The 24679-nt window shown below is 39.0% G+C and overlaps 1 protein-coding gene across 4 annotated transcripts in view; it reads right to left on the bottom strand.

Annotated features, from left to right (window-relative positions):
* Positions 1-23247, bottom strand: part of ATRN (attractin) — a 154261-nt gene extending 131014 nt beyond the window's left edge. For 2 of the 4 annotated variants that reach the window (XM_057703490.1, XM_057703489.1), the window contains exon 1: positions 22747-23247. In XM_057703490.1, the coding sequence (XP_057559473.1) occupies positions 22747-23126 (380 nt within the window). In that variant the 5' untranslated portion in view covers positions 23127-23247. The remainder of the gene's footprint in view (positions 1-22746) is intronic. The other 2 variants (XM_057703487.1, XM_057703488.1) reach the window with 1 other exon arrangement.
* Between the last annotated feature and the right edge of the window lie 1432 nt (positions 23248-24679).

Below are 24679 nucleotides of genomic sequence, written 5' to 3'. Positions count from 1 at the left end.
TCTTTTGTCCCACAGATCATTTTTTCTAGTCTGTTTCCTGTTTAGATTGGATGAATTCTATTTTATTCTCAAGTTTACTGACTCTACCATCTATTATTGATGGTCATTCTACTACTGAGCCCATCCAGCAACTTTGTTGTTGTTGTTGTTGTTGCTGTTACTGTGTTTTCAATTCTAAAATTTCCATTTGGTTCTAATATAATTTTAAATCTAGTTCTAATTAATTTTATTTGGTTTATTGCTAAGATTTGGGGGTTTTTTTGTTTCAAGATATTTTTAATTGATTTGAAGTTTCAAGATATTTTTAATTGATTTTTATCACTGCTAGTTTAAAATTCTGAGAAAATTCCAACATCTGATTCATCATGTGTTAGTGTCTGTTATCTTCTCTGATTCAAGTTTCAGTTTCCTTTATTATTGGTAAGATAAGTGATTTTCTATTGTATCTTGAACATTTTGTCTATTATGTTAGAAGTCATTAACATAGGGTCTTATTAAAACTTTTATTTTAGCAGGTTGTCAACTTGTTTAGTTTTAGCATGTGGATCTTGGCCTACTTTTCTGGGCCATTGTTCAAATGGCAGGTTAATTTCCAGAGTCTTTGTGGTCTTATCTGGCCTGCTTTGTTTACCTGGTGCCACTGGGCTCCCACTGGTCCCTGCTAGTGCTGCCTGAGGTGGGGGGGCAAAAGGAGTTTCCTCAAGCCAGGTTGCCAAGTGTCTCTTGGTGGGGAAAGGCTGTGATGGCCCTAGGCTGCCCCTCAGCTTCCCAATGTCTCTGAATAGAAAAGGCAAATCTTGAGCCCACAGAGACAAAGAGGCTCCCAGAATGTGCCCCTTGCTACAGCAGGATCCCTCTTGCCAGTTCCATCCATTTGCCCCTGTGTCTCTTGAGTAGGGGAAAAGCAGTTCAGGCGCACAAAGCCAAAGAGACTTTGTAGCTGTGTCCTTTTGACAGTAGTGCCCACCTTGGGGTCTCTAGGTTGCGGAGGGGGGTCACAAGCCCTCAAGGACAAAAATGCTTCTCAGACTAGAATTCTTGCTGTAGCGGAGTCTCTTTTGTCAGTTCTGCCTACCTGCCTTGATATCTCAAAGGAAAGTCTCAAGACAGGTGGGAAAGGAGTGTGCTTCACTTCAGCACTCCATATTCAGTGGGGCTCATAACTGATCCCCTTGCCAATGGTATCAAATTTGTATGATGTTTTCAGAGGGACTCCCATTTGATTCAGGGGAGGCATGAACCTACCTGGACTGTGTTCTGTTGCTAGGTCAGGGGGGTCAGGAAATACCAGAACTAGGTGGCCTTCTTCTGTGGGGGGAATGCAAAATGCCCTGTGGCTATGCTGTTCTTTCAGTCCTATGGTCCCAAACCAGCTCACCTTCCTAGAACCATTCACAGTTTTCCTTTGGGTGCCTTCTGTACCAATTCCAGGACTTATAGGTGGATTTAGCTGGGAAAAATACCATTTCATCTCTACTGGAAGTCTCCCTATGAGCCTTTTCAATTATCTGTTTTCTCTCTTAGTTTTCAATCAGTTCTTTTATTTTTATATATCTGGTGTTTTTTTTTTTAAATGAATTGCAGACTAAGTTTTATAAATATTTACCATGCTATAAATATGTTATATATAGTTACATATAAATAAATCAAATATTATCACTAAGTATATAAAAACTATACCGATAACCTGAATCAGTAATTGATGACAGTGTCTTCCTCCAGAGAAGATTTACATCTGCTTTGAGCAAGCCACAAAGCTAGGAACAGATCTTAATCCAATCAAGGATTGAGGTGATTTGAAAGCCTGGCTTCAGCTTTTTGTGAGAGCTGGATCTATTCTGAGTTCACCCTTAAGCATAAAGTGTAGCCTATCTTTCAGGGTTCCCAACTAAAACCTTGGGGTGTTTTCCAGCGCCCCTCATTCTTTGCAAGCTCTGAACTCCAATTCCGTCCCCCAATTCTGCACGACTATCAAAAACTCTGCTTAGAATCTCAGCCTCTCTGCCACCACCTTCCGCTCAACCCCTTAGCTACATATTTCAAATCAGCCAATCACTCCATGGGGAAAGCTATACCAAAGTTGGCTTCACCCCTCTGTGCTCTCTTTTTCTCCAAAATTATGGCCTCTCAATTCCTTTTCATCTGCCTTGTTCACTCTCCAAAGGCTTCAAAGAGACTTTTTAAAAAAATTTTCCAGCTTTTCTAATTCTTCTCAGTTGCAATGCTGTCTTAGAAAAAGCTATTCTACCACTGATAGAAACAGAAAGTTCCCCAGTAGCTTGTAATGTGATATGATAATATGTTCCAGGCTCATAGTATAGATTTTCTGACTCCAACCTGAAACAAGCCATTTTTCCAAGGTACTTTAGGTTCCTTCTAGTGAGAATTATTATTTAGAAAAGTGCTTAATGCCACCTAGCTAAATTTCTGATTTTTCAGTAGAGAGAATTAGGAAATACATTTTTGAAAAGGAAAAAAACATCATGAGCTCATACTGACATTTCCAACTCAAATTTAGGATCCTAGAATTCTCACCCAACTTCTCCAATTATATCTTTTCCATTCAAAAATCTAGGGCCTCAATCCAATATAAGTATTCACTTGTTTACTTTATGATACACACCTCCAGAATAACAATACCAATGTTACTACCAATTATATCATTACTAAAAACAGTTTATAATATCTTTGTAGCTCCTTGTCCTTGGGAGTATATACCACTAGAAAATCCAAATTATTATGCTTCAAAGTCACCTAAAATAGTCTCTATGGGCTTCAGCCTCAAACTTGATATACATTTAGGTTCACACTTCATTTTGCATTTGATTTTTAGGAACTGCCTTTATCTCTCATTTTATTTCATTTTTGTTCTATAGTATGGTAAAGCATTTGCATGATTCTAAAACCTAAACCACAAAGTACATTCAGAAGTCTAGGTTCTATACCTGTTTCTGCCACCCCAACCCCTCCCTTTCCTTAGAGTAACCATTTTTCTTAGTTTTTGGTTTATTATTTCTTTGTTTGGTCTATGTATATACACAACAATATAGGTGTATATATTTGTAGAGCCCCTTTATTTGAAAAACAGTGGCATACAATGCCATTGTTTTGCTCCTTGCTTTTTCCATTTAACAATATAGTCTTGAGATGACCACATAGCTGATATGTAGATTATCCTCATGCCTTTTTATAGCTACTCCATTTTAGTATTCCACTGTGTGGACATACCATATTTTATTTAACCAGTTCTCTTAATGATCTGAGCCCAGACTAACCTGATACTGAATTTTGTTTCATAATTTAAGTTCACATAAAAATGCAAATGGTCTCACTGAGGTGGACAGATCAACTAACTTGCTGATATTCTGATCTCTGCTGTCACAGTATTAAGCAAAGAAGTTAACTACGAGGGTGAATCAAAAATTGTCCGCACTCTGTCTACAGAAATTCTACAGAGTGCAGATAATTTTTGACTTGTATATAACCAAGAAACAAAATGCACTAACAAATTTAGCCTCTGCCCAAACCTGTGATATAGGGTTCTCAACTGGAGTATACATCAAAATCACCCACAGAGCTTTAAAAAGCAAATGACAAATGATAGGGCTACAACACTAACCACTCTCAGATGGGATGCAGCATTGCATTAGTGTGAATGTAAACTGGTACAGCCACTATGGAAAACAGTTTGGAGGTTCCTTAAAAAACTAAAAATAGAACTACCACATGACCCAGTAATCCCACTACTGGGCATATACCCAGAGAAATCCATAATCCAAAAAGAAACATGTACCATAATGTTCATTGCAGCACTATTTACAATAGCCAGGACATGGAAGCAACCTAAATGCCCATCAACAGATGAATGGATAAAGAAGATGTGGCACATATATACAATGGAATATTATTCAGCTATAAAAAGAAATGAAAGTGAACTATATGTAATGAGGTGGATAAACCTAGAGACTGTCATACAGAGCGAAGTAAGCCAGAAAGAGAAAAACAAATACAGTATGCTAACTCATATATATAGAATCTGAAGAAACGGTACTGATGAACCCAGTGACAGGGCAAGAGTGGAGATGTAGAGAATGGACTTGAGGACACGGGTCTGGGGTGGGGGGCGAAGGGGAAGCTTGGATGAAGTGAGAGAATAGGACAGACATAGATACACTACCAAATGTAAAATAGATAGCTAGTGAGAAGTTGCTGTATAATAAAGGGAGATCAACTCAATGATGGGTGATGCTTTAGAAGGCCAGGACAGGGAGGGTGGGAGCGAGTCACGGGAGGGAGGGGATATGGGTATATATGTATAAATACAGCTGATTCACTCTGGTGTACCTCAAAAACTAGTACAAGAGTGTAAAGCAATTATATTCCAATAAAGAGCTTAAAGAAAAAAAAAAACCAACTCCACAAATGATTCTAACACATACTCCAAATTAAGAACAAATCTTCCACATACAATCTTGGAGTTTCTAGGTATTAAAGTAAGTGGCTGAATTTTTTACACCAATACTAAAATATTTCTACATTCTAAAGTTTCACCTTTAGACATTCTTGATCTAATAATTCTTTAAAATCAACATACACTGAGAAAAGTTCATGAAAATTTATAGTAATAGCCCTAAAATGTAACGGATTAAACACATGTCCTAATTATTTAAAAATAATAAATCTATAACTATTATAAATGAGTGCTATATGATTTAATGTTTTGGATGTCCTACTATAACCATCCATAATGATAATCAAAACTACCATAAAGTAATATTGATCCCTCACGTTTGTAAAAAATAATATATCATCTACCTTGAAAGACTCCATAAATGGGGCAATTCCTTTGCTCAAATCCTGGGATCTGTCCTTGGAGTTGTCCTGGATCCAGTATTCTATGATCCCCCTAAATGCAATCCCATATGCATTCACAGCTTCATCTAGCATCTACATGCTGACAACTGCCCAAACTATATTTCCAGCACAAAGCTAGACCCATGTTTCAGACCAATACTTCCTATATTAAAAATTTAAGTTACTAAACCCACTTCTTTTTACCTCTTGGGTTTTTTTCCCAACCATTTTGTCATCATCCACCTGATCTTTCAAAACATATTGACTCTTTCTTTACCTCACCCCATTCACTCAGCCTACAAAACCACTCTCATTTTTGTCCCTCTTCTATCCCCATTTTGTCCTTCTTCTATCTCTAGGCCAATGCCCTAGATCAAATTCTCCTCATCCAAGTTTACTTTCCTGCAATAGTTCAGCCCAACTCCCTGATCTGGCCAGTTCTCTATAGAGGTGGTCTTAAATTCTGCCTCCAAACACATCAGCATTTCAGGGTGAAGACAACATAAAGGCAACAGACAAAATGTGACACCCCTGCCAAAAGAAAAGCTCATGAACATAGATATAAAAACCCAAAACAAAATATTACCAAATCAAATCCAGAAAATCTATATTGAAAAATATATCATGGCCAAACTGAGTTCATCTCAGGGATATAAGGATGGTCAAACAATTAGAAAGTCTATCAGTGTAACTTAACACATTAACAGATTAAAGGACAAAAGCTATATGATCACTGGTCACCTACTACGTGCCAGGCACTATTCTACAAGATTTCCTCAAAGTCAGAAACTAAGACTATTCAACAATGTCCTATAGACCTTAAACAGTTCAATAATCAGACAAGAAAAAGAAGCACAGAATATAAAGATCAGAAATAAACTATTACAATTTACTGGCAGCACGATTATCAACACAGAAAACTTAGGAGAATCCACAGTCAAGCTATCAATAGTACAAGAATTAGGAAGGTTTCCTGGATATAAGTTCAAAATATAAGAACATTAATTCTGCTTTTGCACTTCTACCATCACAATGATGGTAAGAATCAGACAGTTTCTGGTTCAAGAAGGATTAAGAGAGTTGTGACACCCCATCCCCACCAGATAAGCCCAGCTAAGCTCCTGCCTACACCCATACAGGTAAGTTCACTAGAAATCAGCAAAGTCACCCAGACAACCACAGAGATTCATGGGCTAAATATTGCTTACTGTTATAACAATAATACTGATAAAAATAATAAAAATTAAAAATTTCATTCCCATGTACGACAGTAATCAATTAGGTTTAGCAACAGCAACAAAATTATATATCTAGGGGTAAATCCAATAAAAGTATGTGAGACCATTTTGAAAAAGTTATAAGAATTTACTTAAAGACATTAAAGATACCTAAATAAATGGAAATATAAAGCATGTTCTAGATGAAAAGACTCTACTCACAAAGATGACAAATTTCTCCAGGCTAATCTCAGTATCAGGTGAAATTCTAATCAAAAATCTCGACAAGGATTTTTGTTGAAATGAAAGGAATAAAGGGCTAAAAACAACCAAGAGAAATCTGAAGTTTTATGTAACCAAGGTGTATTTCAAATTTGTAGAGAGGAAAGTATACCATTATGTAAATGGGACTGGGACAACTGCTTACCAAATAAAAATAAATTAGGTCATTACAACAAACTATACATAAAAATAAGTTACAGGTAGATGAAAGATCAGAAAATGAAAAAGCAAATATTTTTTAATGTTGAAGAAATACAGGAGAATACCTTGACAAGATCAGTACAGGAAAGGAATTTTTTAATATAACCAAAAAAGTGCAAGCCATAAAGGAAAAAAAGTGATAAAATTGACTACATTAAAATTTAAATTTCTGTTAAAAAGATGCCATAAAGGGGACTTCCCTGGTGGTGCAGTGGCTAAGAATCAGCCTGCTAATGCAGGAGACACCGGTTTGATCCCTGGTCCAGGAAGGTCCCACATGCGGCAGAACAACTAAGCCCGTGTGTCACAACTACTAAGCCTGTGCTCTACAGCCCACGTGCCACAACTACTGAAGCGCACATGCCTAGAGCCCGTGCTCTGCAACAAGAGAAGCCACCGCAATGAGAAGCACTCGCACCGCAACGAAGAGTAACCCCTGCTCGCCACGATTAGAGAAAGCCCATGTGCAGCAACGAAGACACATGGCAGCCAATAAATAGATAAATAAACAAAGCTTTAAAGGGGAAAAAAAAAGATACCATAAAGAAAGTTAAAGACAAGCCTTAATTGCTTCTGGTAATGTAAACTGGCTAAATCTCAATGGAAAGCTTTTCAGCAACACCTAACAAAATATAAAATGCACATATCCCTCTGATAAAGCAATTTTACTTCTGAGAACTAAACCTAAAGAGAGACCCAGAAATGTGTGAAATGACATGTGTACGAGGTCATTCAACACCTTTATATAAATTAAGACACAGCCATACAATGGAATACCAAAGAATTTTTTTTTTGAAATGTACTGGTATGAAACTGTCTCTAAGATGCGCTGTTCAGTGAGGATAGCAAGGGAAAAACAAAGTGCAGATCAGTGGGAAAGTATGCCATTCTTCTGTAAAAAGAAAGGAGGAAGAACATACAAGATATGTAATTGTTTATATATGTTGCTAACATACCTGGAAAGCTACACAACTGATAACAGACTATTCCCAGAGAGGGAAAGGAAAACTTTCTACCATATACCTCTTTGTAGCTTCTGAATGTATTACACTAATTTTTCTATCTTAGTAGTACATAAAATAAAGGTGTATCATAATTGATGGCATCTTAGATTCAACAAAATTAAGTAAAAAATTCTTAATAAACTTTTTATTTTGGAATACAGTTTTGGACTTACAGAAAAGTTAGAGGATACAGTGAATTCCTAGATACCTCTTACCCAGTTTCACCTAATGATAACATATTAAATTACTATGATACATTTGCCAGACTAAGAAACCTTTCTATTACCTAAATGCCAGACTTTGAATCAAAGTTCTAGTTCTTACACTCATGTACCATTTTCTGTTCCAGGATACTACATTACATTTATTCATCATGTCTCCTTTGTCTCCCCTGGTCTATGACAGTTTCTTAGTGTTTCCTTGTTTTTTATGACCTTGACAGCTTTGAGACAGTGTACTATCAAGCACTTTGCAGAATGTCCCTCAATTTGTCTGCTGTTTTTCTCACAATTAGGTTGGGGTTATGAGGCTTTGGGGAAAATGCCACAGAAGCCACATTCCACCCTAATCATATCATATTAGGGGGCACATGATATCAACACATAATTACCACAGCAATATTAACCTTGATCATTTGGATAAGGCAGTGTTTATCCACTGTAAAGTTACTATTTTTCCCCTCTCCATACTCTACTCTTTGGATAAGATTCACTAAATACAGCCTATATTCAAGGAGGGCAGTGAAGAGAAATTAAGCTCCATATCCTAGAAGGGAAAGTATCTACACTTATATTATTCAGAATTCTTCTGTAATATCTGTCCCTTCTTATCAACTATTTATCCAATCATTTATAGGTAAAATTTCTAAACGGTGAAATAAAATAAGATAAGCCATGTACTAAAAGAAGATCACTGCTGCATATATAATCCCGGGATTAATATCCAGAATATATGAAGAACTCCTATAAACAAATTTAAAAAGACAACCCAAATGACAAATGGGCAAACGGCAAGAAAAAGCAATTCAAATGACCATAAACCAAATATGGCCTTTAAATATATTGAAAGACAGTCACTCTCACTAGTAATCAAGAGAATGCAAAATAAAACCACCATATACAACTTTCTACCCATCAGATTGGAGTGGGAAAAAAAAAACAAAAAACAAAAACCTGGAACATTCAAACATGAATGAGTAAAATGAACTCCAAATATGGGAGTAAAATCTGGACCAATCCCTTTTAAGAACAATTTAGTAACACCTAAAATTGAAGTGCTCTGACCCAACAATGACTGGGTAAGAAATCCTTTTGAAAGTCAGATGGTTTCCAATTTTTTGCTTACAACAAAATTGAAGGCGGATATAACTCAGCTGTTACATGGTGCATACTTAAAGCAAATTTTCGATGAAAGACTAACATTTGACTTTTGGCATATAATTTAAAAGGAGTTCAAACACTTGAGAGACCCTGACACAACATAGTTTCCTCCATTTAAAGATACTTATTTGTATTAATAAGGTTTATCAGTTTTACATTTACCAATGGGGGGGAAAGGATTAATATTTGCACTGAACTCTGACTCATTCTAACAGTAAATTCTTTCATCACAGATTTTTAAAAGTACTATCCATCTCAATAAGAGATGTGTTTCCAATAAAAACCTACATATTATATTTAAAAATTATTTCAAAAAATGTGTATTAGATTTATGTCATTTGCTCAGTTGTGCACTACAAATAACCATAATGATTAGTTAATTCAGAAGAAAATCTTCAACAGGTAAGGCTTCATGGTCAAAGATAGCTGACAAAATCATTTATATACAAATCCTTATTATAGAGAAGATAGGATACTCAACCCATCTTCAAGTGTACAGCTATATTAGAATAAAATTCTATGGGGGAAATACACATACACAAACAAATTAGTGCCTGTAAAACTGGTGAAATCTGAATAAGGTCGCTGGATTGTATCAATGCCAATTTTCTGGTTGTGCTCCTATATTATGGTTATGCAAGATGTTATTATTAAGAGAAATAGGTGACAGATACAGGAAATGTATCATTTCTTAGAACTGTACGTGAATCAACAATTATCTCAAAATAAAACTTTAAAAAAATTATGTATGAGGATTTTGAAACATCACAAAACTACTTATTACAAACTAATCAGGACAGTCTGGTACTGACATAACAAATATATAGGTCAATGGAACATAATTGAGAGGCTAGAAATAAACCCATTCATCTACAGTTAACTGATTTTTGACAGGGACCACTCAACCGGGAAAAAATAGTCTCCTCAATAAATGGTGCTGGAACAAGTGGATATCCACACACAAAAGAACAAAGTGGAACTACTACCTCACAACATGTACAAAAATTAATTCAAAATGGATCAAAGACCAAAATGTAAAAGCAAACCCTATAAAACTCTTAAAAAGATAACAGATGTATATCTTCATGACCTTGGATTAGGAAAAGGTTTCTTAGATAAGAAAGGCACTTATAAGCACAAGCAAACAAACACACAGATAAATTAGGCTTCATCAAAATTTAAAACTTTTGGATGTCAAAAAGTATTATCAAGGTTGTTCTTGTGAAAAACCACCAACAAAATGAGAGGAAATTACTTGCAAATCATATTCTGACAAGGGTCCAATATCTAGAACAACAAAAAGACAAATAATTTTAAAAATGGGCAAAGGATTGGAGCAGACATTTTAAATCAAAGCCATAATGAGATACCAGTTATACTCACTAGGATGGCCATTCATCCATTCATATAAATAATTTTACAACAATAAATGAATGAATGAGAAAATGAGTGAATAAATAAAACCTCAGAAAATAAGTATCAATAAGAATGTGGAAAAAATGCAACTCACATACACTGCTGGTAGGAATGTAAACTGGTACAGTTGCTGTGAAAAACAGTTTGGCACTTCCTCAAAAGGTAAACATTGAGTTGCTGTATGACCCATCAATTCCACCCCTAGGCAAACACCCTAGAGACATACCCATATGTCCACTCAAAAACTTGTACATGAATGTTCACAGCAGCATTATTCATAATAGGCAAAGGGTGGAAACAACCCAAATGTCCATCAACTGATGAACAGATAAATAAGATGTGGTATATGCATACAATGGAATATTATTCAGCCATAAAAAGGAATGAAGTACTGATAGATGATACAACATGGATGAATCTTGAAAGCATTACACTAAGTAAAAGAAGTCAGTCACAAACAACCACCTATGATAACATTTATATGAAATGTATAGAATAGAAAATCCGTAAGCAGAAAGTAGATTGTGGTTGTCAGGCACTAGGAGGAAGGAGGAATGGGGAGCGACTGCTAATAGGTATAGAGTTTCTGTTTGGCATAATGAAAATATTCTGGAATTAGATAGTGATGATGGCTGCACAACTTTATGAATACACTAAAAGTCACATAACTGTACACTTTAAAATGGTGAGTTTTATGTTACTGACATCCAGATCAGTGGACAGAATTCATAACCTGGGGGAAAAAGTTGTATGGAGGAATTAGAATGAAAATAAAGATTCTGGGGGGCAAGGGGGGAGACAGTGCAAAAACTGACTGTCACAGAAGTCCCCAAGGATGTATTTTTAAAATGAGTGAGAATGGTTAATAAACTGCCATAAAATTTGCATGTACCAAATAAATTTTGTAAAGTAATATACTGTTTTTTTTTTCAGTAACTCTATTTATAATACACCAGAAATGACATTCTTTGCAACTATATAAAGCCATTTTTAAAAAATGGTGTATGTCAACTGCATGTCAACCTAAAAGTACTCAAGAAAGTGAACAATTTTTAAATTATTTTGGAGGTGCTTCAAAAATGTGAAGATCATAGCCCTAGAGAAAAATCATACACAGGTAGACAAACACATATGTAAAAAATGTTAATAGTAGCACTATTCGTAACAGCACAAGCTGGAAAAATCTAACTGACCAACAGCAGAAAAACAGGTAGATAAATTGGAATTCTGTAATGAATATAACTATGAAATCAACTAGAATTACATTTATCAACACAAATATCTCAAAAGCATAAAAAAATAGGTTTGGGGGTGGTGAAAGAAACATGTTACAGAATGATTACTTTTTATAAAGCTTGAAAACATAATCTTGTTTTTGGAAACAAGACATTGTGTGTGTGTGTGTGTGTGTGTGTGTGTGTAGTGATATAGAAACATGCAAGAGAAATAATAAACATCAACAACACCACACTAGCTACCTCTGGGAAGAGTTAAGGTAAACAGAATGAAGGAGGAATAATAGAGAGACTTTGGTGATACTTGTCATATTTTATATTACATGACTTATAATATTATGTGGTAATAATACAAGGATGAGTCAAAAATTACCCACACTCCAGTTATATTAAAACTTCCATAAATTCTGCAGCCAGAGTGTGGATAATTTTTGACTCACCCTCATAATATTAATATGAAGGAAATTCAGAAGAGCTAGGTTGCAAGCACACAGATGTTCATTTTATTATTCTTTGTATCTCTCTCATAGGTTTAAAATATTTTATGCTAAAAGGAAGTTAAAGTTAGCTCAGAGACTGAACCAGTTGCTTGGTCAGGGTTGGTCAGTGTTTCTCAACCAGCAGTTCAAACGATATTCCAATTAAAAGATAGTAATGGCTTCTTTTAAAAGAGATGCATAAGACATGATATTTAAATACATGTTAGGAGAGGGCATGAAATGAATCTAATTCGGCAAATTTGCCTCAAAATCATCTTGCTAAACCTTCTGATCAAAATCCTTGTGTAACTTTACAAATGTCTCCTCCAGTATTTCAAAAACCAACGTGAAAGGGGAAAATTTCCTGTTCATCCATAGTTGAACAGGAAAATTATTCCTGTTTCAACTATGGTAAAAGGTACCTATTTCTACATTTAATTCTCATGTGATAATTACAGCCAGTTTAGCCTTTTCATTCAATTTTGAAAAACCATCCACAGAGGAAGCATGCTATTTTGCAAAGGAATGCTTACAAACAGCTGAAACCACTATCATTTTATCAAACCACTATCATTTTAGAAACAAAACACAAAAATTCTAAGAAATAATTTTCAAAGCACAAATGCATGAATAACAAACATGAGGAACAGGAAAGTTGTCTATTTCTATAGCAGAAAGCAGAGCCAAACATAATCTCTATTTTAATACACATTCGATCCCAAAATTAAATGTCATTTTTTATTTGCCTATAAATAATGCTTTTCCTTACTCAGTTAATTTAAGATACATTAAACAATATGTATGCACATGTTAAAGAAGGAAAAAGTCAAATTTTTCTTTTTATATTGTGAATATCATCACAAATTGTATTCAAAATGTGTTATAACTTTAATAGGAAATTACTTTTTACTCTATTTAAAATCACCTTATCAAAAACAGGATACTTTTTTTAATGTGTAATTAAGATAGTCCATAAGATTACACATTTTTGTGAAAAGGATTTGTGAATCAAAAAACATAAGAAACACTGGTCAAGAGATTACTTTTGTGTCCCTTAACAGCACCTAACACAATTTCAGCCTCTAATGCTTACAGGCTTATTAATAAACAAATTAGAAAATTCTTAATTAGAATGCAAAATGGACCAAGACGAGTTAATTCAACTTAATAACTGTACACCATTAATGTCAAATTCTAAAAAAATAGAGGGAATTCAGCCATAACTAAAATTAACTTCTATAAGTGAAAGATAAAGAATTTTAGATGAGTAAACATGTAAATAGAGAGCCTGAATTAAGGTTCACTCAAAATGTACTTGAAAAAACAGAAAACTTAAAGAATTAAAAACTGAAAGAATAAAATCAAACCAGGGTTTCACGTGTTAAAAGAAAAGCAGTTAAAGGGATATAACGTCAATAAAATGAGGAGAAAGAAAAAAGCAAGACAAATAAAAGGAAGTCACCCTAAGGAGGAAAAATTAGAAAAAGTCAGGCTAACAATAAAAGGCCAGATTGAAAGCAGTGGGAGAAAAGGAAAAATGGAAGGAAGAAAGTAACAAAACAAAGGATTAGATTAGTATATAATATATGAATAGGAGTCACCTTTGCAACAATTCATTTGGGAAATCACAGAAAATGGTAAAGAGTATAAATGAGAAAAAAGTGTCAGAATAGGTTAGTCGCTGATGAATTTCTAGATACAATTATTTCGGAAAGTACAACCACTGTATCATTTCAGTTTTAGAAACAAGACTGTACTTAAAAAGAAAAACCAATATCATTCCTGTTCAACTATGGTAACAGGTACTTATTTCTACATTTAATTCTCAACATAAAGGTAACCTACAAATGTATTAAATAAGTTAATATAACTAGTAAAAAACTGTTTTGATCATACTCTGCTTTTTTCCTATATATTTGTCCTCTATTCTGTAGTAAATAAAATGCATTTGCCTATCTTGGGGACCTTTCACAGAGGTAAAGTTTAAATGTCAGATACCTGATTTCAAATATACCATTAGGCAATTACATTAACACACTCATGCTAAATTTTTCTTTTTACTCAATAAACATATTTCATCTAAGTAAACTCTTCCAGGAATCAGCCAAAAACTTTAAAGGTCTATTATGTAAGTATTTTGCATAAAGTTACGTTTTCACCCAAAAGAATATAACTTTACACAACATAAGCACATATTGTGTTGCTTCCTCCACATAATCCTCTCTATTTTCCCTGTCACAAAATCAAGGGATGAATAACTACCATTCAATGACTTGGCTCTACTATCAACACACAATCTCAACACATGACAGTCCTCACTGAAGTAACCTCAGCATTCCACATAGTGGGTCCCTCATGGAATGAACTTCTGATAAATGGGGGACCAGCGCCTCATTACATGATACAATATTTTCCAGACCATTCCCATTTTCATCATCAACACTTACTGAGTACGCACCAAATAGCAGGTTCTATGAATATGCAGGGACATCACTGTCTTCACTGCCCAGTACTGGCCCCACTTTCTGGTGACACTATGTGTGTTTTGCTTTTTCCCTCCCCTTTCTCAGTCTTGCCATCTATGGAGCTGGGCCTCATCTCCCAGCTCCGGAGAGGTACTCAACTCAGGCCTGACTGATCAGAACATTCCCAGGACCCTAGCCACAGTGACTGCTTCAGTAAAGGACAAAGGATCAACCAATGAGACTCTCACCCCTCCTTATCTGTTACACTCTCCTAAGGAAGAGTTACTCTTTTCCAGTTTGATTTAGCTTTTGGAGACCTCACATGAAGAGAGCCTGCCTGAAAGTGTGGGTAAAGAGGCAAGGAGAGAGACCAACTGGTCGCCTGGATCCAGCCACATATGAAATCAACAATATCCCCTGGACTTTTCTGTCACATAAACCAATAAATCTCTCCCATCTTTTTCTCTTAAGCTTGTCTGAGTTGGGCACCTGTCACTAAAAGAACTTTGATAGAAATTGTACCCAATACAATTCACAAATAGAGTGACAATTAATTAGCCTTCGAACGTGCAACTAGATAAAAAGAGCTGAAGTACAGGGCAGTGAAAACAGTCTGATCCTGAGCTGGAAGTTGGCAATCCCAGTTATGCGGTATCAAAGAAACAAGTTAAAAGTACTGCCTGTGGTAACTTAGGGTTTGGATCATGTGCCCAACATGACTGGAACATTGGGAGACTCAGTATTAAAAAGCCAGTAATTTAGAACATGTTATCAATTCCAAGAGGATAAGGCCCAGGTGGGGGTAAAATAGGTGAAGGGGATTAAGAGTTACAAACAACCAGTTATAAAAAAAAATAAGTCACAGGGATGTAATATACAGCATAAGGAATATGGTCAAAAATACTGCAGTAATTTTGTATGGGAACAGATAGTTTCTAGACTTATCATGGTGATCATTTCATAACCTATGCAAATATCAAATCACTATGTTGTTCACCTGAAACCAACACAATATTGTACATAAACTGTGCTTCAATTAAAAAACAAAAACGGAATTCCCTGTTGGTCCAGTGGTTAGGACTCCACGCTTTCACTGCTAAGGGCGTGGGTTTGATCCCTGATCATGGAATTAAGATCCTGCAAGCTGTGCAGCGCGGCCAAAATAAATAAATTAAATAAAAAACAAAGACAAAACAAGAGGATAAGGCCAAAACTCCTTGTTGTGGAATATAAAGACTTTACTGATCTGGCCCTACATCCTTCTGTATGTTAGGAATTGTTCTATGTTGTAAGGGACAGGAAATCTAACCCTAAATGACTTAAGAAAAATGTGAACTGCAGTACCTCATAAAACCAAAGAGTACAGCTTCAGGCAAGGGCTTATCCAGAGATTCAGAATGTCATCAGGTCTCCAGCTCCATTTTTCTGCCCTCTTCCCTCTTTTAGGAGTTGCTCTGACCTCAGGTGGGCTCCAAACACAACAGCAATGCTAGGTAATAGTTCTAGGCCCTACATCCTCACCACAAACAGAAGACAACAACACATCTCCTTCATAAATACCCACAGAGGAGAGAGGTCTCCAGCAAAAATCCTGAGATGCATTCTGACTGAGTCACCTTAGGTCACATGCCTATTTCAAAACAATCACTACAGCCACAGACTGGCATGTTCTGATGGCTTCGCCTAGGTCAAGGATGCACCCTGAAGCTGGAGGTTGCTGGGAAGGGAAAAGTGAAAAGCATTTACACCTTCTAGTCTCACACCCTTCCAATGTATCTCTTACAAGTTATGCTCCAACAATACCCATCTATGTTGAGCTCTCTAAGTGTTGTGGGTTGAACTGTGCCACTGAAAAAAGCTATGCTGAAGTCCTAACCACCCTGTACCTGTGAATGTGACCATATTTGGAAACAGGGTCTTTGCAGATGTACTTAAGATGAGGTCATATTTGTACATCTGTTATGACTGGTGTCCTTATAAGAAGAGAAGAGACACAAAGGGAGACTGAATTGATGGAAGCAAAGACTGAAGTGACGTGTCTACAAGCCAAGGAATGCCAAGCATTGCTGATAATTCCAGAAGCTAAGAGGAGACATGGAACAGATTCTCCCTTGAAGCCTTAAGAGAGAGCATGGCCTTATCAACACCTGTTTTCAGACTTCTGACCTCCAGGACTGTGAGAGGTTGAATTTCTGATGTTTTATGCCATCAAGTTTGTAGTACTTGTTACCACACCTTAGAAAACTAATACACCAAGTAAGTATAATATTCCATGATTCTTTGCCTTTGTACAAACTCCTTGCTCCTTCTGGAGTGTCCTTCTCCCCTACACGGTCTATTCACACTAAGCCTCTCATATCTGCCCAAATGTTCTCTTCGCTGTGACACTTTCCACCAGAGCCCACAACAGCGTTAGTCTCTCTACCACACAATAGTCCAGCACCACATATTGCCTGTACTTATATTATTAAATTCTAATAGCCTGTGCACACAGCTATCTTCCCTTCAGAATTATGAGCTCTTCAAAGGGAAAGCAAGACCTGATTCTACCCACCTTCATATTCTCAAGTCAGGGCACAGTACCTAACACATAGTAATCATTCAGAAACTACTCATGAATTGAACAGGTTGATGGCTCATCTCAAAAGAAGACAGCAGACATGATTTCAGAGAACTGGCTATTCTACATTATAGAGAACCGAAGATGGGCCTTGAGGTAGAACCTAGATAAGAAAAAAAGAAAGAATGTGAGGCAGGGAGGAGAAATGGTGCTGAATTTAGCAAATATGCAGAAAAACTACAATGCAGAAGGATTTGGTTAGGGAAAAGGGGATGCATGTAAGGTATTTGGGAGGCCTTTTGCTGAGGGTCATTTTACAGATAATAAAAGGAGTCAAAAAAAAAAAAAATAAAGGCTTCTGAGCAAGTCAGTGACACATGTTCTCAGGGGATTACATGACACAGGGTAGAATGGATTCTGGAGGTGCAAGAAACCAGCTAGGGTGCAACAGGTCAACAATAAGGTGAAGAGCCAGGTGCACTGGGATGGCAGCAGGAAGAATGGAAAGGAATATATTTCTAAGACTTTAGAGAAGGGAGAGTAAACAGAAAGAGCAAAGGATTATTCCTAAGTTTTGACCTTTGGTTATCTAAAGTAGGATTTGCCACTGAAATAAGGAAGTACAATGGAAAACACTATTTTTTTCAATGAGGATAAGAAGTTTGGTCTTCGATGTGGCTCAGTATAAGGTGACAGCACAACATCCCAATAAAGATGCCCAGCAAACAGTGGAAGACAATGAAATTCAGGAGAAATAAAAGGACAAACGACAAACTCAGCAGTCATATAGGTACATACGACTTTAAGTCATAAAGAATATATAGCAGAATTTAATTCCTTCATTCAACAATCGTTATTGAGCACTATGTCTCAGGCACTGCTCTAGGCTCTGGGGATACAACAGTGAGCAAAACTGATAAAAATTCCTGCTTATATTCTACTGGGAAAAACAGACAAGCCTAAATTTGATTCATGAACATAACTTTAGGGCTTCAGGTTAATACTTCTCAGTAATTACTATAAGCAAAATAAGTATTTATTTTACCTTCTTTTATCAAATCTTATTTTCCAGAATTTTCACTCCTCTAGTTAGAAAAGTATATTTATGTCCTCAGACCAGTAGCCAGACAGATTCAAGTGAATTAAGATTTTCTTTAAATCTATTTTAAACCTATCTTCCCTGGTGTAACAACCCTTTTTCCCTTCTTTGTTTCTCAAAGTGTTGGGATTATGTCAGCCCTTCCAAATAATGTTCATAAAGGATGCCTGGACTCAGAAAAAATTAGAGGCCAAATGGTACAATGGAAAGCATAAGTTTGGGAATTAGACAAGGCCTGAGTTCGAATCTCAATTTTTCACAAGCTGTATAACCTTTGGCAAGTTACTCTATACCTCCAAGCTTCAGTTTACCCATCTGTGAAATGGGAATAACTGCACTCTAAGGATTAAAAAGCATAATTTCTAAAAGGCCCTTGACATGACACCTGGAAAAAATGGAGAAATGCTAGAAAAACGGAAGTTGCTACTGCTGGACTATTACTACTATTATCACTACAATGTGCTGGGCACAAAACAGATGCTGAATGAATGCCTACTTCTTTTCTTTTTCTTCTATAGACAGTCAATATCATGGGTAACTAAAAGGCTCTAATTTAGTAGGTTACTATATCCTATCCTCCCAAAAGTTGCATAGCAGGAACTTAGAATTAAATGCATATTAATTTCATAAATGAGCTTAATATCTTTATTTTCTAACTTAACGGGATATATTTATCTTCCAAAGCAAAAATTTGGATGATGATATCACAAATAGAAAAACATGATTACTGAATCACATAAAAATGAATGGAAGTGGCATTGCTTTAGAAATCATCCACCAAAGAGTTCATAGTGGTTTTTATTAAACTGACACCATTAACCTTATCCTCTGTAATTAATCATTTCTGTAGTATCTTACATTTGGAAAAAAAATTAAGTGATTTTCTAACTACAATCACACAATAATCCAAATTTTAAACAACACCCTCAGAGGTGTCCTGAACATTAAATGGCACAATATACATGAAAATGCTTGACCAGGTCCCCGGCATGTAGTATGGACTCTGTGATAACTTTAGTGAAATCTAATCCTCTTATTATCCTATGTTCCTTTCAATAAATGAAAAAGACCTTACAACAGCAATTGTAACACAGGATTTATGGAACTAAAAGGCTTAACAAAATCGATCAACTTGATGCTGACCCAAGCCAGAAAGGTATTCATTTTAATGTCTCTAAGTTTAATAATAAAGAGGTTTGTAGGTTAAATCAAGATACATACCAACATATAATCAAAACCAACATTTCACTCTTCCCCTAAAAAATCCTACTACTAAAAATTTAATGAGAGAGTATTTTTAAAGGCTAGAGACATAAGCTCCTCTAACTTTCATTTTTTTAAATGCAAATTCCAGAAGCCCACAAAATATAATGAAATTATCAGACTGAAGGTCATAATTGCCCAGAAAAGGGCACCAAGCTGGAACTGGCTCAAATGGAGTGTCCACAACAATCAGGGAAGGCCCTTCACTCACACATGGCACCATCTGAGACAACCAGCGTCAGGACTGCCTGTTCCCCCTAACAAATGACTCTTCTCCAATCCTATGTAAGGTCCACATGGACAGTCGGACCTGCTCTCTCTATATGTAGATGACTCCAATGCTTACACCTGTCCCACCAGGTAGAAACCCTGAAAGCACTCCAACCTCGGTGTGTGTAAAACTAAACATCTCAAATCTGCTCCTCCTGTGTCCCTGTGTCTGTTAATGATATCACTACTCTCTCAATCACCTAAGATAGGATCTAGTTTTCTTTTCCTCACCAGCCCCCCTCTCTTCCTAAATGCAAGGCAGTTTCAAAGAAAGAAAGGTCTGTCATTCACCTCTGCGATACCACCCAGCACCTATCCCTGCTTCCATTCCCACAGCTTTCTCATGTTCTCATTACTGTGTCCTGACCCATGTCAATAGTTCCCATCTAGTTGCTCACCATCTCTCATGCTTAAAGTGAGTCCACCTTCTCTGAACATTACAGACAGACTGATCTAGCTATGTCTGTCCCTCCCTACCTTATGGGCCTCCACTGCCTACCAAGTTACCCCAGATTTTCAGAACTTGAAGAATCCTCCTCTGACCCAATTATCCATTCACTTGATCACGGAAGTTCCTCAAGTTCAAAATGTTCTGGCCCCATCTTCAAAGGCCATTCCTGCTCTGGCTCCAATCTAAAAGCCTGTAATGTCATGAAAATAAGATGAACTATGTTATTCTACTGCTCATAGACTGAAAGTCCAAATTCTCAACCCAACCCACAGGGCTCCACATGGCCTGGTTCCTGCCTGTCTCTCCAGTCTTGCCATGCTCCCCTCTGCTTTCTCTGCTCCAGCCACCTGGCTTTCTATCCACCCTGCCATGATCCCTCTCATCTCCAAGCCTCTGTACATACTGGCTCCTCAGCACCCCACCACCCATGTAGGTGGTGGCATTTCACCCTTCAGATTTCAACTCGAAAGCCACTTATTCAAACACTAACCTTACCTTTCCAAACTAAATCAACTCCTTCGTTTGCCCCCTCCTCTCCGCATCCATAGCTTTAAGAAAAATCATAAGAAATGGATTACTATTCTCAAGCTAGAATGTAAGCTCCATAAAAGCAGGACTGTGTCTGTCTTGTTAACCACTGTAATCTCACAACATAACTTAGAGTAGCCCTCAACGAGTACGTGTAGATTAATGTAGTTCATAAACCAGAACTACATTACCCAGACCCTAGGTAAAGCTACAAGGCTGGCCCTACTGTACGCTAGTCTTGAGATCACTTGCTTTCTCCATAACAACAAAGAGCTCATCTTCTCAATGTTCTCCAAGTTCTCTTGAAGATCTGACATTAAGTGAATCTATAATTGTTCCTAACTTCTCCAAACTTCTCTCTCACAATTCTCTTCTATATACCCTGGCACTAGGAATACTTCACTTCCTGGTCTCCACAATTTTGTCTGCATCCTTCGTTTCATCTGGAATTTTTTTCCCACCACAACATTTCCAGATCCTACTTATCCCCAAGTGCTCAAATCCTCAAGATATCCCTTGTATCCCCTCAGCCAGCGACACCCTCTCTGCCCCTGAATTCCCACACGTTCTCCTTTGCCTCATTCAGGTCTCTGATCAAATGTCACTTCAAATGAGTGCCTTCTCCTAAAGTTACCAGCTGGTTATAATTCTCTATCAGGTCATCCTGTCTTATTTTCTTGACAGCACTTACCATTATCTAAAATTATTTGCGGGACTTCCCTGGTGGCGCAGTGGTTAAGAATCTGCCTGCCAATGCAGAGGACAGGGGTTCGATCCCTGGTCCAGGAAGATCCCACATGCTGCAGAGTAAATCGGCCCATGCGCCACAACTACTGAGCCTGAGCTCTAGAGCCCACGAGCTACAACTACTGAGCCCATGTGACACAACTACTGAAGTGTCCACGCGCCTAGAGCCTGTGCTCCACAACAAGAGAAGCCACCACAATAAGCTGGTGTACCACAACGAAGACCCAACGCAGCTAATAAACTAATTAATTTTAAAAAATAAAATTATTTGTTCTTTTCTTTCACTTATGTATTTACTTCTTAACTGTCTGTCTCCCCACTAGAATGTAAGATCTATGAGAGCAGAGACCCTGTCTGTCTTGTTCTCCATATTTCCCCACTCCTCCACATTTGATATCAAAAATGTTCAGTAAATATCTGCCAAAGGCATGAATGACTCTGTAGGCCTTATGATTACGGTTATCTAAGTACATATCTTTCTCTAGCTATATTCCAAACCTGTGGACTAGGCCAAAGTCTGGCTAATCTATTTGTTGGTATTATCCAGAAATCCTTGCACAACTAAAGCAAATAATAGTTAACTTCTAATTAATTAATGAATCATCTCTCCAAGAGGTACTGCTCTGAACCAGGCCACCTAAGAACTCCATATTCTCCAGAAACCAGGGCAAACAAGAACCTCCTTCTATGCCCTCTCCACGACAGACCTTGTTCCAATCCGCCTCCTCCAGTGAGCTCCCAAAGGCTAGTTTCCTCATTTTCCTTTAGCCAACAGCCACTGGCTCTTTTATCACTAGTATCTCACACTCCTACCTTTCTCCCTTCTATCTCCAGACAACGAATGTCTCCCAGGGCCCTGTTTCTTCAGAGTACCCCACACCTCCAATCAGTCCGGGAACTCATCAGGCCCTAGGAAACGAGGGGATGTTCCAAAGAAGTGTTTAAGGAAGACTAGCTCTCCCACCTTTCCTTTCATACCTCGTTTTTCTGAAAGAGGCCCAGTTTCAGAGACTGGCTTTGATACTCCTCGGGATCCTAAGCTTTCGTCCCATGTAGCACCCAAACCCCTTTGGGGATGCCCCCACCCTTGCCTCGAACCTTTTCAACTTCTAGTACAGGAAGACCCCAGGCCTGAGACGATGATCTCCCCGGAAGCAAACTGTCCTCAAACACCAGTGGGCGGCCCTCCCCTCCCCACTTTCTGTCGGGGAACCTCCCCCGGCCTGGCGCCGTCTCAAGCGCCCCTTAGCCTCTGCCTCTGGCCGGGCTCTACTCTCCGACATCACCCCCACTCACCTGAAGCGGCCCCCGCAGTGCTGGCATTGCTCACCCACCCAGCCGGCGGGGCAGACGCACTGGCCGGTGCCAGGGTTGCAGCGGCCGCCGTTGACACAGGGCCGGTCACATTCCTTGGCCTCGGCTGCGGCTGAGCCCGACACCGCCGCCGCTGCCGCCGCGGCCTCAGCCGCCCAGGGAAGGAGCAGCAGCGGCGGGAGCAGCAGCAGCAGCAGCCGCCGCCGCCGCCGTGGGAGGCGCAGCCCGGCCCCCAGCCCCGGCCTCCCAGCCCTGGTGGCGTCCCAGTCCCGGCAGCGCCGGCCGTTCCTGCTCGCGGGCGCTGGCGTCGCCACCGTCCTGCTCCTCAGCCTCGCCTCAGTCGCCGCCGCCGCCGCCACCATCTTCCCGGGGCTGAGACGGTGCCCCGCGAACACATACACACACACAAACACACACCAACACACACACCGCACGGCCGGCTCCGCTTCGCCTGGCCGTGCGGGGCGGGGCTGTGTGGATGGTGGCTCGGGTGGTCAATCCTGAGGGCGGGGCCAGAGATGAGCGGGAGGCGGGGCCGGTGCGTGCGTGCGTGCGTGAGCGGGGCTGGAGGACCGCGCCGTCCACCCGCACGCGCCGCTCTGGAGGCGGTCCTCTCACGCGGAGGCTGGGCTTAGCCGAGGCGTCCCCGACCTCGATATCGAAAAGCCCTAGCGCTCTAGATTTATCTCTTCGTCCGGCTCGGCGGTGTCTGGGTAGCAGTCCTAAAGCACCCTCTTCCACCCTCTTCCCGTTGGCTGCCTCGGAGCCGGTCGCTCCCCTACCTAAGCCGGCCGAGTTGAGCGCTGCGGTCCCGGGGACCCCGGCGCCGGTCATCACTCTACCCCAACTCTCGCTGCGGGGCAGAAAGGGCCTAGGAGTTTGCGTCGTGCTGTGGTGCTAAGTGCGGTGCTGTAGCAGTGCTGCGTTTGAGCTTCAGCTTTGTCCTCTGTAGAATAGGGTGAACGAAGTAACACGTGTGTTAAGAACCTAGCTCATCCGCTATGCTCAATAAATGCCTGGGACTGAAGACGCACGCAGCCCGGCCTCCCTTCATACAGGCTGATTCAATAGCAGAGCAGACCTCACACCTTTAATTCTGTACAGGAAGTTTGGGATTACCTTGCTCCCCACTATTTGCCCTCCAATTATCTCTGAAGAAAAGGCAGCATAAAATTAGGAACTGGAGCATCATCCCTGCCCCCCCCCCCCCCACCACCACCACCAGATATGCCGCTAGAGCCCTTCTTGTCGGGTAGTTTGTTAACTTTGGTGACCACAAATGAAACATGCCTCCTGGCAGTATAACCTTGTGTGGTCCCCGACCCTGGAATCTGGACGGACCTGTGACTTGCTTTAACCGAAGAAGAATGTGGGGCAAGTGATGATGTGCCGGTTGCAGTTCTGAGCCTTAAGAACAACCTAGCATATGATGGGTGATGACTTAGAGGGCTGGGATGGAGGGGAGGGAGTCATGAGAGGGAGGGGATATGGGGATATATGTATAAATACAGTTGATTCATTTTGGTGTACAGCAAAAACTGGCACAACAGTGTAAAACAATTATATTCCAATAAAGAGCTTAAAAAAAAAAGTAGCAATCTTGATATTGAGCTCTTAATAGTCCTAAGCTGCAGCCACTCTTCCACCTTGCTGCAGAGAGACCACATGGGGGAAAAGTAGGAACCCAGTTATGACCAAGAACTGAGATCCCAGACACAAGAACCTGGTGGACCCTTCCCAGCTGAGGGACCAAGTCATTGAGGGAAGAAGCCATTGTTCCAGCCATCTGGGCCATTCCACATTACCTAAAACAGTGACAAGTCTTTCCTACTGTGCCTTATCCAAAATCCTGAGAAACTATAAACTGGCTTCTGTTTTAAGCCTCCAAGTTTTAAAGAGGTTTGTTACCCACCAA

Source organism: Hippopotamus amphibius, chromosome 12, assembly GCF_030028045.1.
Source record: "Hippopotamus amphibius kiboko isolate mHipAmp2 chromosome 12, mHipAmp2.hap2, whole genome shotgun sequence".
NCBI lineage: Eukaryota > Metazoa > Chordata > Mammalia > Artiodactyla > Hippopotamidae > Hippopotamus > Hippopotamus amphibius.
This window is presented reverse-complemented; position numbering and strand designations above follow the sequence as displayed.